This window comes from Lissotriton vulgaris, chromosome 10 (assembly GCF_964263255.1).
Source record: "Lissotriton vulgaris chromosome 10, aLisVul1.2, whole genome shotgun sequence".
Taxonomy (NCBI): domain Eukaryota; kingdom Metazoa; phylum Chordata; class Amphibia; order Caudata; family Salamandridae; genus Lissotriton; species Lissotriton vulgaris.
In genome coordinates this window covers 1,050,755,545-1,050,772,595 of record NC_141698.1, presented here as the reverse complement: position 1 = coordinate 1,050,772,595, position 17,051 = coordinate 1,050,755,545, and the positions used below count along the sequence as shown (strand labels likewise).

At 44.9% G+C, this 17,051-nt stretch overlaps 1 protein-coding gene across 2 annotated transcripts in view; it reads right to left on the bottom strand.

The window, feature by feature from the left end:
* Positions 1–17,051, bottom strand: part of OSBPL10 (oxysterol binding protein like 10) — a 789,797-nt gene that overhangs the window by 28,492 nt on the left and 744,254 nt on the right. For both annotated transcript variants that reach the window (XM_086942107.1, XM_086942108.1), the window contains one exon: positions 870–1,056. In XM_086942107.1, the coding sequence (XP_086798233.1) occupies positions 870–1,056 (187 nt within the window). The remainder of the gene's footprint in view (positions 1–869; positions 1,057–17,051) is intronic.

Here is a 17,051-nt window from a genome sequence, read left to right as displayed (position 1 = left end):
CTTCCCCCTTTTCATTCGTTTTAACGTTTTTTTGTATGACTCAGCTTCAAGCCGAGTCCCAAGATGGCTGCCAACACTTCCTAGTTGAAGTGTTGGAAGGCAATACAATTTTAGTAGGATAAGCAAGTACACTGCAAGGACTCACGTCCCTAGATATCTGTACTTTTTAAACTGTAAAATCTCTGAAACTACTGAACGAAAATACACCAAATCACAAATAGCTCGCTTTCTGGGCCAACACTTAGCTTCCTGCTAAATTTGGTGTCATTTTGTTCAGCGGTTCGGGATGTAGTCTTGTTTAAAAAATGAAAAATCCCTATAGACATAACATGGGACGAATATGTTTTGGGGCGACTCTTCTTTCCCGGACCCTGCTTGACGGATCACCCCAAAACTTTCAACACAACAGCTAAACCAAAAAGGGGAAGATCGGTTAAAGACTTTCTGGGCTATGTCATTAGGTCACTTTCTAAGGCAAGTGTCAGAAATAAGGGGTCATCATGTGACCTGCCCCCTTTGCACCATCTTTAGGCCAGTAACAGAGAAAACAGGCCACTAAGTGACCTCTCTCCTCTGCAACCTTCTAAAGTCAGTGTCATAGGGGAGGGGCCATTGGGTGATTCGTCCCCTTTGAATCCTCCTAATGAAAGTGGCTTAGGAACACACAACACACATTGAGCTTGATTCACAAAGGGTTTTGGACCGCCTAGTGTTGCTTAACTGCACAAAAGAGGACTTTACAAACGTAAATTCTTACATCCTATTTCAGTTCAAATTCAGTCTGATGCTTGTAAGAGGCTGCGGGGCACTGAAGCCAGTTGCCGCAGAGAACACATGCAGTGTGCGGTGGAGCCGGGAGCAGTCTGTACCTGTGGATCTTCCCTCCATAGAAAGGCTTGGTGTGGAAGGTGACGGCGGCCGAGTAGCCGCTCTTGGCACAGACAATGTTCACTTTGCCTCCGAGTTCGACCCAAGGTATGGTGAGGATGGAGCGTGCGTAGGCGCTGGGAAGCGTGAAGACGTAATCCTCCCCGTGCTCCATTAACTTCAGAACTCCTGCAGGAAAAGAAAGGGGGGTGAGCAGGCGCTATAACCACACGGCACAGATGCACTTGTCGGTGATAGCCAACTAGCCAAGGGGTCAGGCGTGTCCATCCCACTGGACCTTGCTGATGACAATCATTGCTGTCGACTCAATGCATCTACAAAGCCGATAGCTGGATGACCACCAGAGAAAGTAGGTCCTACCCTTCAAAGAATACCAGTACCTTAACCCCTTCGCTGCGGCGGCTATTCTGCCGCAGCGCTAAGGGGGGGGTGTCGCGCGGCGGTCCCATGCTTCTGACAGTACCGCTCCGTCACGGCTCGCGGGCGAGCTGTGCTTGTGACGGAACGGTTCCGTCACGAACCCGCCCGCCCATTAAAACGTCAGCGCAGGCGCGGAATTCGTGACGCGCAGGCGCGGCGAGCGGGCCGTGACGGAACCGTTCCGTCACAGCACAGCTCACCCGTGGCTTGTGACGAAGCGGTTCCGTCACAAGCATGCAACGGGTTAAACCAGCAAAGACAGCAAAGGAAACAACAAGATTTAAATTGTCTGTATTTGTATTTGGTCACCATCATCAAAAATTATTTATTTCAGGTAAAAACCTTAACAGCTGTACAAAAATGTAAAACATCTGAAGTCACACAAGTTCATGTTTCCTGGTATCAACGAGACACATCAGACTGTTCGATGCATATCTGTGCCAAAGAGGAAACTTAATACATGTATATGTAGTGCACCACACGTACATGATGGCTCTGTCTAAAGCAATGGCACTCTGGAACATTTTCTCAGGGGCCAAAATGTATGGTCTGGAGTGTGATTGAGGGCCATATTGTTGCCATGGACCAGAGCCATGAGACCTCCCTGGTGATGTGTGTGCTTAACAAGAACAAGGGCATTTGACATCATAACACAAAGGGGTCAACCAAGGAAAAACAAACTTGTCAGGTAGTTTGTAATAAAAACACAGTCCAATGACGACAAGCATTTGCAATGCAATCAGTCCTGCCTTTGGGACCTTATATGTATTTAGCTATGCAGCACATTGGCCTGGGTGCTGAAACATCTACTGTTCTTTAACATGGAGGGAAAGTAAGTACCAAACTGCCTGACATGCCAGGTATGGAACACATGGAGAGAAATATTGACTTTCAGCTGGAAATGGTATAGGTCAAACCTCTGTTTTTATTATCAAATCATGGCCTTCAGTGGTCATATGAATGAAAATACAAGATTTGAAAAAAATAATATTGTCAACGGGTGCTCGTATTAGACAATTTCTCTGAACTGGTATCTAGAGAATGCTAAAGTAATTCTGGTATTTTACTGAACTCTGCTGGTCGTTTTCTATCAAGAAAGTTAAATAGAGGCAGTTGCCAGAAAAATAAAAAGTCCCAAAGCAGAAAGCGAATCTGGTACTGGTCGTATTTTATCAAGACCGATAAAATAGAAGCAGTTGAACAGAACAAAAAGTCTCTAAGCGGAAGCAGACACGACCTAGGGCTGGTCCACAGAGCCCACAAAGAACATACACATACAAGTATATGCTAAAGTATATACAAGAGGTCTTGAATGCTCGACCTAAAAACCTTAGCATCGGTCAGCTATGACTACCATAAGGGCTTGAAAACGTCATGTAGGACCTATAGATATACTGTCCTGAAGTGTACCATCCTCGTGCCCTATCATATATATGTTCTAACCAATCAGGGTTAACTATGTCAGGGTTTAAAAGCCACATTTGAACATAAAATGATTAGCATCAGAAGAATACATTCACAACATAAAAAAAATACATTCCTAGCATAAATAAATACATTAGATGAAAACATCACTTCATTGACCCAAACGTCTGCTATAAAATATTAAAAGTCTTTGCCTGTCTTCTTTCTGATTAGCCACACTGTTTCAAGAATCTACTCAGGCCAAAGACTAGAAGGGGAGAGGTTAGGGTACAGTGGTCTAATCCAGTCATGTCTATGCTTTGCATACACTGGCAGAAAAATCAAACTCTCTGTTGCACAATTTGTGCACAGATCACAGAAGACCCCATTATCAGAGACCGGTTTTCACTCAACCGTACGTGTAATGATTTTAAGTACTCCAAATCACAGCCTCATGAACAGGGACACTGGAACTCTGTGATTGTGTTGCTGTGCGGATTTTCGCATAATTAAAGATTTGCCACATAATCCATCATGTGCCGCATATTCTGCAGATTCTACCCCCCAAAAATTATTTCTAACTCAAGCAGTTTAAAAGTTAGTAAAAACGCAGCAACACACTTAAACCCCCGTCTCCCACCATCAGGGGTAGCAAGAGCTATATTAATACGCACCTTTTTCCCTTCTCTATCCCTCCACTTTCTCAATCTAAATGCCTGACTAATATAACCCCTACTCAAATTACTTTCAAATTTCACTATACTAATTCACCACTAACACTGTATGAGTAGTAGAGTGGCATGCTACTCACCGAAAAAAGCGCTTCAACCCCCCACCGCCAATCAGGGGTAGCAAGCGTTATATAAATGAAAACCTTTTTCCCTTCTTTATCTTTCCACTATCCTTCTCAATCTAATTACTTTCATATTTTCACTATACTAGTTCACCACTTATTATTTCTGGGTAACGAAGTAGCGTGCTACTCACCGAAAAAAGCGCTTCAATGCCTATCAGGGGTAGCAAGCGCTATATAAATTCAAAACTTTTTCACTTTGTCTATTCCTCCACTATCATTCTCAATCAAAATAACTGACTAACATATCCACCACTCAAATTACTTTCATATTTTCACTATATTAATTCACCACTAATTAATTATGGGTTCTGGAGTATCGTGCTACTCGCCGAAAAAGCGCTTTGATGCCTCATAAGGGCTAGTAAGAGCTATATAAATGCAAACACAATACAATACAATACATTTTGCAGCGCAGTAAAAAGGCACTTTGAAATAGTTGGTTAGTCACCTCTCTGTAGCATATTGCTATATGTGGGTGCTAAATTGGTACTAATGAGGTGCAAGCAATGCCAAGATAGTGCTAACAAGTTTGAAAATGACAAAATAATGAAGTAATACTATCACAAAATGTGTTGCATAATGCTGCATAATTTGCCTTTTCTTGCCACATAATTTTCTCAGCTCTGCCTCAAAATTTGAGCTTCCCCTGCCACATAATTCCAGTGGCCCTGTTCATGAACAAAGACCTAGCCAGAGTCTACATATGCTTTGTACATGGGGAAAGACTTTGGAAGAATCAAACTATTTGCAAAATTGCTCTGGAAAGTATATGTGTGCGGGATTAGTTGGACATATTCCCAAAATGCGGCTTTAACAACTCACTTTAAACTGCAAGTAATTATTGTATGGGAGTCGTTCCATAGTTCGCCTATGCCCGGGATCTGCAACCAGGGCCGGCGCCAGGCATGGGCAGCGTGGGCAGCTGCCCAGGGCCCTGAGCCTGCTCGCAGCTGTGGGGCCTCGCACCTCTAAAGACTTCAGAGGTGCGAGGCCCAGGGGGGCCCCTGAGAGTTTATATGTTTTCTCTATTTAATCAATCTCCCCTGCAGGCCGGTCTCTGTGGGCCTAATGGCTGAATCTGCATGTCGATGACAGTACATTAGACAGGTACTGTAAGTGCCCTTACGCGTGAAGTGCGCCCTGCCCCTGTATGAATGAAAAGTGGGATATCCTGCAGGGCGCACAACAAACGGCAGCGATTCACAATGGAAACTGCTCACCTAGGAGGAGGGGGAAAGGCAGCAGAGGGGTGAATTAAAGGGGTAAGAGGAACGAAATAAAGTGAGGGGGAGCAGATAGGTGTGAGTGTGGCAGTGAGATGAGGTGCACGCAGAGGAGCAGAATCAGCATGTAAACGAGGATGGACCAGGGTTTAAAGTGTGCTGGGTCACTCAAGTCTCAGACCCGGTAGTAAATTAAAATGGACATGGAAAAGGGCCCTTATCTGGCCCTATATTCATGTCCTTAACTTTGCCTGCGAAAACATTGATCCAGTGTCTGCACTATGAATGTATAACATGTCAGCAGGGTCAGACTGGTCTATAGGGCAGTCAGGCTGTGCCCCACGGTCTAATCTGTCAGGCAGGGCTTTAAGTGGGCCAGGTCCTGCTAGTGCACAGCACCGGCAGTTCTAGATCTGGTGCTGAGACGAGCCCGCTCTCCATTTTTGCCCTAACCCTCTGAGTGAAAAAAGAAATCTTAACTATGCAGCAGGGCCCCCCTTCTCCGCCTTTAATGTAACTTTAAGACTTGTTATAGTTCTTTCACAGTCTTATCATGTCAGAATGGAAGCATTTTCAATATTATTTACAACTAAGCCGTAGATGTTACTTATTCATCTTATGCAACTAAGAACCACTGGCAAAGCCAACATTCCCAGGTGTAATTTTACTTGTTGTATTATTTATCTGGAGGCAATGACAGAAGCAGCAAAATACCAGTCGTGCAGCACGCTATGCTATGCACAGATTTATAGCTTACATGTTTTTAAGCTACGCCCTTAATTACATCAACCATGCCATGCCCTTTTGAAAGACCCCCCAGTTTTTTCATCCCACTTAAAGCACTGCTGTCAAGTCAGTATGTAGGTCGTTTTTTTGGGTATGTGTTGACCTGCTTTATGGTTAGGTGAGCCGGTTTTTACTGTCGATTTTCATTATATTAAAGCAAACATCTTACCTTACAAAAAACTTATATAGCATGTCTTTACAAGTTGAAAACTGTCCTATTTTGCAAACATTAGGCACATTTCTAGCTAACTAACTCGCAAATGGGGGCCCCTTTTATTTTGGTACTGTGGGCCTTTTTTTTTGTCCCAGTCTGACGCTGCATGTTACGCAGGGCCACTGGAATTATGCAATTTTTGCATAATTAAACATTTGCTGCATTTGCCACAAAATCCATCATCTGCGGCACAAGCTACAGATTTTAACAAAAAAAGTTGTTTCTAGCTCAAACAGTTAAAATGTTACTAAAAATGCAGTGAGACGTCTTCCTGCATGTTGGAAGGCCCTTTGCAAAGCTGGAATAGTCAACTTTCTGTTTCCCACTGCTAAATTTGGGTTTGGGTGTTAAATTGGTACTAATGGTGTGCAGCCAATGCCCAAAGAGTGTTACCAAGTTCACAAAATGGCAAGAAAATGAAGTAATACTATATCAAAATGTGCGGCATATGCCGCATAATGTGCCTTTTTCTTTCCACATAATTTGCTCGCCTTGCCACATAATTTAGCCCTCTCCTGCCACATAATTCCCGTGGCCCTGATGTTAGGGTAATCCATGGCAGTGATTTTGTTCCAGTTTATATTTCCCATGCTTTACTTGTTCTAGCATTCCCCAAGAGGGCTAGCTATTTCCAGCATGTGTGTTCCTGTATTTCATTTCACCGCATTTTACTCTTGGATGATGCACCCTTGGATGAGTCCCCTCCAGGTGTTTATAGCAGACTACAGTTGAGCACTTTGGAGTTGAGGCTCTCACACATTGCCTGTCTGTGGGTCAAAGAGGTGTTCAGATTACACGATCATTCAATATATGGCCTCTCTTCAGAATACAAAGAGCAATGGTTCTGCATTTCAGTTGTGATTCAATGCAAATGTGTGTAAAGGAGCTACTTATTGTTCAAAACAGTGACAAGGTGAAAGTAAAACAATTTATTGTTGTTACTTATTTCAGCTTAAACAGCTAACAACAATTGACAAAACCAATACTCCTGGCTGTTTTTAGGTGTATGTCAGCTGTTGTGTTATATTTCTGGATTCATTCACAGAAAGCACAGAGAGGAACCAAAGTACCAGTCAGATGGAACACTATGGGAATCACAGAAATGTAACTTATGCGTTTAAGCTACGCCCTTAATTACTTAGTCCACACCTCTTTTAGAGACCCACCCATTTTTTTCAGCCCACTTAACACCCTGGGCTTGTGGAAAGGGAAACAGGGTAAGAGGAGAGATGTAATGTGCAGAATCAATGCAAACAAGGTGGTAGAGAGATGAGGTGAAGGGCATTGCATGTAAAAGACAACGATATAAGAGGAACAGAATCCACACAAAAAAGGTAAGAGGCTGGTGAACTTTGAAACTATAAAACATACAATAATTTGTGGTGTGCCAGGCAACCTTCCCATTTCCCCGTGGATTTGGGTATTAACCCTCCCCAAGAATACTTTGAAAAGTGGCAGAAGATAGTATTTGTGGCTCAGGTTCCATAAATATGTGAAGCCACATGTGTGATCTATTCTAACCCATCTGCATCACTTTCCTGTGCCTCATTCTCATGTAAGATCTGCACTCCTGTCTTTTCCCTTCTTCCTTTTGTAATCCCCACTTTCCCATGTGCTTCAGTCTACCCTTTCAATCAATACACTTTCCTTTCTGCAACATTCTCCCCCAGTAATCACCTCTCCTTATTGTGTACTGTTCTTTACAGGGGAGGCTCCTCCACAAGGGCGGAGGAGCATCGCCCCACTGCTTTCTCGCACTGAGAGAAGCAGAAACATAAAATGGTAATAACTTCCATTGTATGTTTCTGCTTCTCACACTGTGAGAAATCAGAAGGGTTTGGTTGGGGGTGGGCGGGGCAGCTCTAGGGCAGGGGAGGAGGGGCTTGCCCACTCCTGAGGGCGCTGAATATTTGATCGGCCCTCTGGGACCCCCCAAACCAGTCATGCGCACTCTGCCCTTTCTCCATGTTGGCTGCAATGCAGCCTACATGGCACAATCCACTCGCCACCTATTTCTGTTATGTACTAAACCTCTGGCCTGTGGATTTTATTGGATCTCTGCTATTTAATTTTTATCATCCCCAGTTATCCTTACTCATACAGTCCTTTGGTTTCTTGCTGATATCTTGCGCATATTGATACTCAAACATGATTTCCCTCAGTGGCAATCAGGTCTCTGCCGAATAATATGATTGTACGTGCATGCTAGCAGTTGATTTCTAAATGAAGACAAATTCATTAAAACCTTATAGTACACATCAAGGGTTCTCATTTTTAAAAGATCTCAAACCATATGGTGTTCTCTTTGGTGGCTGATGGAAGTAGGTCAATTGCCTACATTGGCAGAGTCAGCAAAAAAATCTTGGATTCATTTTCCAGCATACATGTTTCATCCACTTGCCTTTACTACATCCATAAGCAACAGAAAATTCTTTTTCTGCCCTTTCACTAGGGTGAGGCTGTTGTACAGTCAATTATCTTCTCACTTGATTATGCAAATGCCCTCTTTCTTTGGCTTCCTGCCTTTTTGCATTCAGTACCATTCAGAACCATGCTGGGTTCCTCATCTGACATGGCTGCAATGCTCTGCCATTTCTTCTCACCTTTATGCTGTCTGCTGGGTTTTTGGTCCAAAACCCTCTATCTGCAAAGCACTATCCATTTGTCATTGTGCACTGCATTAAAAATGTTCTCTCTTTCTACTGCACTCCTTACTTTCAGTCCAGAACCCCATACGCTGTGCCACCAAACTCCTATACCATCCTACAATGTATATGGCCCGGTTGTGCAGGACTGGAACTAGCTCACTCTTGAGCTATGGTGTAGCTCCAGTCTTTTGGAAAAACTGTCTTTTCTCCACATTAATAAAGTCTGCACCTCTCCTTTGGACATCTCATCCCATTCAATAGAACAATAACCATGTTTAATTCATTTAAACTACATTTAAACGTCATTCAATCTACCTAATAGCGATTTAATATCTATGTACATTTTATTAGGATTATTAATGCTACTTTAACCATTTTACTGATATCCAAACTAGGTAAGTAGCTTCTTGCAAAGTAGCTTCATCAATGCCATATAAATAATGGCCAATTTATATTACTTTCTATGATGTCACTTCCTGTGAGGTTAAATCGTATGCAAATTATAGGGGCCTCACATGTTCCTAATCTGCCGGGGGCCCCAAATATCCTAGGACCGGCCCTGTCTGCAACTAGTGACGAATGTGTTGGAACCAGGGAAGACTTGTGGCACCGGCTAGAGGTAGTAACTCCTTTGAGGCGTCGCTGTAAAAACACTGTTCCTGAGTGGCCCATAAACTTATTCAGAATAAAAGAGGTCGCTCGGCGGCACAAAACTCAATACGTTTAAGGGGGATGTCCAGGAATAAGGGAATTAATGGGGTTCTCTGGGTGGAATTACTTAGCCATCTTAAAAATTTATTTTCTTGTACTGTTAGAGGGGTTGCTGTAGTATAGCCCCAAATTTCCGCCCCATAGAGAGCGGATGTTTGGCTTGATTCTTTTTTTTTTGCAGATATATAAAACGCGAACTCGACCCAAAGGTATTGGAGCCCAATACATGAGCACCAGTTACGTTACACAAGGACACATTCATCTTTTTTTGGTAGGCACAGGGAGATTAAGTGATTTGCCCAGAATCACAGGATGTGGACGCGACCCCGAGGCTCGTACCTTGGTTTCCCAGCTCCAAAGTCGGCAGCTCTAGCCATCCGAAAACATCCTCTTCCCTATTTACCTCGACAGCTACTGGAAGAGCCCTACTTTCTTGCCCCACAGAATTCAGCAGGAGTCCGGGCCGTGCAGCCCCTCTCTTTACATGGGTCGCCTGGGGTGTCGGCACAATCGCCAGGACCCCTTGGTCCACTCTGGCAACTACTGAAAGTAGGGCACAGTCACAAACATCACACTTTCTGCTCTTAGAAAAGTCCTCAGAGTTTTCCAATTTTTCCTGCAGAGTTTTTCCAAGACATTTTGCTAACAATATACGTTTTCAAGAAAATGATGCTATTAAAAGTGTTTTTGCAAACATTTGTCTCCTGTAAACACACTTTTCACCAAAGGTTTTTCCTGCTTTGTTGTAACTTAACAAGCATGAGTTTGTGGACATTACAACATTTGAGGAAAAGAATCTTTGCTAGGAGCAAAATCTTTTGACTATTGGCATACCTCGGGTCAGTGCTGTTTTCTAAAAGTTGTAGTGTTGAACATAGCAGTCTTTGAAACAATATATACAAGCCAACATATGAAACGGCCCTTGACTATTCTGCAGAAAAGAAGCACAATCACCACAAATCACTCCTATAGCACATACAGTGGATCTGTTGTGATCACCAGGACACACGTTTGAACCCCAGCAAGGCAAACTCAGCTTTCCATCCTTCTAAGGCTGGTAGATTGAGTACTATAAGGAGATCCATATGCCTTACACTTTTGCCCCGAATTTTACGTTTATTGAACTAGCGTAGCTGCTATTTGGACCACTCTGAAGTGAGAAACTGTAATGAAAACTCCCAGTCTCATAGTGCTTAAATTTGAAGTGTCAGCTGTGCAGTGCTGGGAAGTAGGGGGATTGCACCGATTCCAACAGCTATTTGTGGGCTGGATCTGGGATCCGACCGACCCAGGGAAGCATGCTAAATTTGTCCTGGTGTTATTTTCCAACTCCGGGACATAATTAGGCAGTGCCCACACGTTGTCTACTTATCGTTTGGAGCAGCAACATGCAGGCTGCAGAGGTCATTCTTATTTTCACTGCCAGCCAGGCCCAAAGCAAATGCTTAGTTAAAGGGCCATTAGCGCTTCTTTTGTTCAAACATCACTCTGGCTAGGAGCTATCAGGAACCCATTGCCTATATGCCAATGCAGGGAAAGGAAACGAAGGCACATAGTGTAAGGCCTGGCATCTGTTGGCGTCTTTCCCCAGCCTTTTTGCTTCCGACCTCTTGGTTTTTGTGGTACCCTAGATATTATTTTTGCTGGTTTAGTGTTTCTGTGCACTTTAATACTGCTGATCAGTACTAAAGTGGAAGTGCTCCTAATGTAAATTGTGTTGATGGATTAGTGTTTCCATGATTGGGATATTTGATTTCCTAGTAAGTCCCTAGTAAGTGCATTGTGTGGGCCCAAGGCTTGTAAATCAAATGCTACTAGTGGACCTGCAGCACTGGTTGTGCCACCCACACAGTAGCCTTTCAAAGGTGTCTCAGACCCGGCGCTGCAGTGTCTGCACACAGTTTTCACTGCCCTGTTGACCTGGCAAGTGCACACATTTGTCAGGCCCAAACCTTCCCTTTTCTTACATGTAAGGCATCCCTTAGGCAAGGCCGGATTGAAAGCCAAAGCAGCTCTGGAAATTTTTGTGGGACCAGCCCCTTCACTGCATAGTCAGTCTCGGGCAGTGTCGTTCGGCTGCTCTGAGACTTGTATTTTCATTGCACTTCGCTGCTCTTACTACTGTCACCCACCCAAGCGTTTAGCAAGAGCTGCCCTGATAGGTTAAAATTAGTCCCCCTGGCCTCCACCCACCAGGGAAACGCCCGATGCCTAATATGGACAGTCCGGCCCTGCCCTCAGGTAAGGCCACGGTAGCCCTTGACAGGGTGCAGTGTATGTGAAAGGTAGGACATGTACTGGTGTGTGTGACATGTCCTGATAATAAAATACTGCCAATTTTGTTTTCACTATTGAAAGGTTATCTATCCCATGAGCTAACATGCGAGTTGCTTTGTAACATCTTACAAGCATAACTTTCCATTGGGTCAAGATGGAGAAGTGGAGTTTAGTAAATTTAAAGATACATCTTTTACTAAAGATGATTTTTATGTTGTGTGTTTGAAAATGCAATTTTAGAAAGTGGGCATTTTCTTGCTTAACCATCCTGTGTGCCTCTGCCATTTGGTATACAACGGTTAGCACACATTTTTTACAACGCGGTGCTGTTACCACGCTACTTTTACCACGCAAGTCGTTAGAACGACTTGCGCTGGGGGGCGCTCCAGGATAGTAAATAGTTTAATTTACTATCCAACTCCTTCCCTAGAGTCCACGAGGACTGGAGTTGGAATAGTAAATTAAAAAATTTACTATCCAGCGCCCCTCCACGCAAGTCGTTGTAACGACTTGCGTGGTAAAAGTAGCGTTGTAACGGTACGCGTTGTAAAAGTACGCGTGGTACCGTCATACATCCCTGCCATTTGTGTATTCACTGTCTGGGTTCAGAGTGACAGGAGCAGGGATGTGCATTCACACTAGTCAGACACTAGGGGGAGGGCTGTGGTGTGCTCTACCTTTCCTGGGTGACTCATAGCCAGGCTAAATAGACCTGGCAGCATTTAGAGTAGTGGGAGGAGTTGTCACTTGCACCTAATTGGACTGTGGCTGCCTTCTACAAAACTGTCTCCACCTCCTGGAGTGAACGTAGCCGGAACCAGGCAGAACTGATTTATGTATGCCAGTGGAACTTTTTTACTGCCAACTTCAAAGGGAAATGTGGTATAAGTATTGGGGCCCTGACATCAGAACTTTAGAACTCTTTTGGATCAAGAAACCTGACAAGAAGAAGAGATTGGATAGCTGCGAGGCGGGAATACCACTTTGCTGTGTGCTTCGCAGTGTTAGCCTGCAGTGGCTGCTTCTGTCTTGGGCAGTAAAAAGGCTGGACTGGATTTTCAGTATCTGTTTTCCATGAGTTTCTCCAAGGGCTTGTGGTAAGACGCCCCCTGTTCAAGAAGTCTCATGAACAACAAAGACTTCAAGTTCATCTACTACCAGCACTGGGAACTATGTGTTTCGTGCTGCAACAGACGTTAAGCAACCTGACGCCATCAATGATGCTGCTGCTGGCTCCGTGACCTGAAGGCACCACAGAGGGCACCGCCACACATCTAACCTCAACCCTGGCCTCACTGACTTTGCCGCCACCGAGCCGCTGCTTGCAATGTGTCCAGTGGGCACCGCACTCAGCACCGCCTTGCTTCACACTGCCACCCTGGTAGTCACCGATGCATGATGCTGCCACCGACAGTGCTGCCTGCACAGTGACCGGTGGACACCGCTCGTGGGGGAAAACAGAGCACCGTCCCTGGTCGCACCTCAGCCTTGGTCCGACCGACACCGCTCCAGGCTGACATCAATGCTGCTGCCTGCACCGTGGTTTGGGGGCACCGCTCATAAGTTACACAATGAACCACCCGTCTCACATGGCAGTCTTAGCCCACTGACATAGGCGCCATTGACTCCAGTTCGTCAGGCGACAACAGCACTTCGGCAATGACTGTGCCGCTACCTGTACCGTTACCTGTTAGCACCGCAACAAGCACTGCCCCACTTCCCACCACAGTCCTGGTCTCACTGACGCCCCTGGATGCCGTCACCAAGCCGCTGCCTGCACCGTGACCTGAGGGCATTGCACGCTGAACCGCAACCCTGACTACCACCGACGCTCCCGTCTTCAACCGCACTGAGTTTGACTTGCAAGTCTTTTGACTTCAAGGGCCTGACGACTCCTGCATTTCTAAAGGTACTGTTTTGTGGATCTTACCGACACTAGCTGGCCTGCGACGCCGCGGTCAGCCAGTACTGTTGGATCTGTATGTTCACAATGCTGTGAAAGCCCTGACAGGGCTATCGACTTCAAGGAACTGTTTTTAAAGTGTTTTTTTCTTTATGAGTATTTTGAATCACCGTATGTTGGATTTTTATCGTTTTGGTCTTGTTTTATACAGTTAAATATTGATTTCTTTTATTCCAAAAATGTAGTAGGAAAAGATAGAACAGCCGACGCGTTTCGTCCCAGCTTGGGACTTCTTCAGGGCGGTTTCTGATTCGAAGGGTTGTATTGGTAAGTCCTAAAGAATGAGGTTATCGTACCGGACCACAATCTTGAGTCTGGATAATGGATATGTGATAAAGATATCCAAGGGTCTCAAAGAAATGATCAGGAGATGACTGATAAGGGCAAAGGACAGTCAGAGATTCCAAAATATAAACTGAGCCAATCCTTTCAATGTCAGAGAGGGGGTATGTACGTCCCAGAGTTCCAAATCAGGAATTGTGGCGCAAAGGCCAGTGCCGTTTTCATGGTATCACTGTTCAATTTTCCTATGAAAAATTGCATGGGGAAATTGTGTTCTGGGAACCCTCTTTTTCTCAACCACCAGTTGATGAATCCCCGCTAAACTTTGCAAGAAGAAGCTGAGACACATAAACCTTTGGGTTTGTAAAAAGCACATTTGGGGTTGAACTTTGCCGCCAGCTCTCACCAGGCTCCCAGTTGTCACCGGATTGCCCCTCCCGACGCCGCTATCGCTGCTCAGCGGCCGCAGAGCGGAGGACAGGAGAAGCGAGGACTACCTCCCCCAGGCTGCCCAGCGGCATCGTGACCAGCCGCCGCCTGCTACCAATCATGCGCCTGGAGGCGCTACTAATTGCGAGCACAGTCCCGGGGGAGCGGGGTTTGTAAAAAGCACATTTGGGGTTGAACTTTGCCGCCAGCTCTCACCAGGCTCCCAGTTGTCACCGGATTGCCCCTCCCGACGCCGCTATCGCTGCTCAGCGGCCGCAGAGCGGAGGACAGGAGAAGCGAGGACTACCTCCCCCAGGCTGCCCAGCGGCATCGTGACCAGCCGCCGCCTGCTACCAATCACGCGCCTGGAGGCGCTACTAATTGCGAGCACAGCCCCGCATCGCGGGAGCGCGCGGGAGAAGCCCGGGGCGTAGCCCGGGCAAAGGGCGGGCCCTCTGTGGCCCTCAGAGGACAGAGGAGACCGGACCGGGCCAGTCCCCTTGGTTTTGTCTGTAAGGTAAAATGTGACACCGACATTATGCTTATTTTCACTTGCTCTCCCTAAAGCCCTCGCTACTGATCCCATTTCGAGACTGTACTGTTGATCTACACCATCATGTCACGTAAGGTGGCTTCTAAGAGATGTGGTACGCAGAGGAACGAGGCCACTGGGCCCATGGATTGCTATCTAGAAAGGGTAACCTCACCTATCACGCATGAACTAGATAGATTAGAGCAACGCCTGTCCAGAGATAGCGTGCTTCGCAATCTCCCTGTTACACAGACGGCCGATGGAGCATATGGATCAGCCTTGCTTGACGAACTGAATGCCCTTTGTAAGACCCAGTATGTCGCTGCAGACTATGTAACCAAGCCACTCCATGCTCTGGTTAGTCCCCTGGCAACCCCTAATGTCCAGTCCACTACGCCATTATTGATAGACTGTAACACACCAGATGCTCTCTCTCCATCTCCATTTGTAACAGCTAACAGTAATCATACAGGGCCCCCTCACATCCCACCCGCCAATAGGAAGCGACATGGGTCTACACGCTTGGGGAGTGAAGCCAAACAACGGAAATCGTGTCTAAGTTCCCTAGCAACGACTACACCTACCCCGACAGCACCTAAGATACATAAAAGTTTGGATTTTCCTGTTCCCACCTTCCAGCCAATTTTACTGGACTTTATAGAACGGCTGGTTACCTCTATTATATCCCCACTGATAGCAAGAATAAATAGTCTAGGAGAAAAGCTTAGTGAAATTGAGATGACAATTAATGCCAGTACGTCACTAATAAAGAACATGGCAGAACCCAGCCAGGAACCTGCTCTACCTGCCACTGTGGCGCACCAATCACCTACTAACAGTGGGAACAAAACAATAGCTGCACATAGGACAACTCGGAAAAATCCAAATGTAGTTAGCCGACCCACTACAACCCAGAGGCCTAGCCCAAAAGCAAGGTCTACCTTAGGCCCAATCCCTCATACTGTGATAGCCGATAAACAAGGTATTATCTCTGGCAGAAGTGACCATATAAATTTACCCCCAATAGCCGCCCCTTTTGTATGTGTCCTCTCGGGTGTCCCAGCACTTAAGAAAGGAATACCTGAAAGACAGCACGACTTAAGAAACAAAGTCATCTTTTGGCTAACGAAAAATAGACCCCTGCCACCTAATATTGACGGCTCGATAGTAAGCGTCAGAAAGGTGGGTTGGCTGGGACCGCTCCCTAAGGACACTAAAGGGGACCTTGTCCTGGTAAGATTTAGAAATGAAAGTGTTGTCCCCTATCTACAATCCTGGCAGCCTCAACTGGGAGATGGCCCTATATCTACATGGCAATTACATGACTTTTATCCTAGGGAGTTTTACCTCACCCCGTCAAGATCAATAGTAGAGAGTAATCATCAGCTAGCTAGAAACGTGTATGTACAAAATGGATATAAAATGAACTAATTTAATGTTAAACTCTGTACCTTTTAACCGTGTAAATAACTATTTTTAGTGAGATGTAATTACTGTGACTGTTTTTAATAATCTGTATGCTTTTATGATTTATATTTTTTTTTAATCGAATAAAGCTTAATTGAATTGAATTGACATAAACCTTTTTTTCAGAAGTTGGGTGACAATTCGTCAATAATGCCAAAGTTATTAGCAAACCTAAAAAGTATCTTACTATGGTAACTAGGTCTTTACTTTAACTAGATAGTGGTAACTATATATAACATGCATAGATATGTAAAATATAGATGCCAGTAGTTGTGGTTATCTCAGAGCTTCCCCAATGAAAAGAGATTTTTTGTTTTTCTAATCACTTTGGTGCCATTTTACAACTCAGAAGGAATCCTTCCATGAAAGGTAAACCCTATTGGGCTCTTCGTTGTAAGTTTCATGTTGATCCATCAAGCGAGAACCTATAAATGGGGAGGGTGGGGGGGGGGCAGGGATTGGGGAACAAAAGTGACATGTCGCATTTTAATTCCCATAGGATTATATGTAACAGAAAATAAAACAGCTGAACAGACTTAGACCAAAATTGACGTACAAATCGAATGTTACTCTAAGAATTGCCTTGACTGGATTTTGTGTAAATCCTTTCAGTAGTTTTTGAGAAATTAGCATTTAAATGTTGTTCTGCTCTGAGAATAAAGATGTAAATTTGTATAGCTATTTGGACCATTAATCCACAAATCCCTCACGAATTCACAAATACACAGAAGATTTACAAATCCAATAAAAATATAACTGGGCCTCATTGGACTAGGGGGCTTTTCTAACTGCTCATTGCAGATTTGCAAATCCTCATAGCTCTGTCTGGCTGTCGCAGACATATTTCTGTTGTGGACACTATTCCCCAACACAGTGCACCGAGCAGCTTGTTAGGGAAAATACATGAAAAATGGCATTAAACTACCTTGGCTGAGGCCCATATGGAGAGCT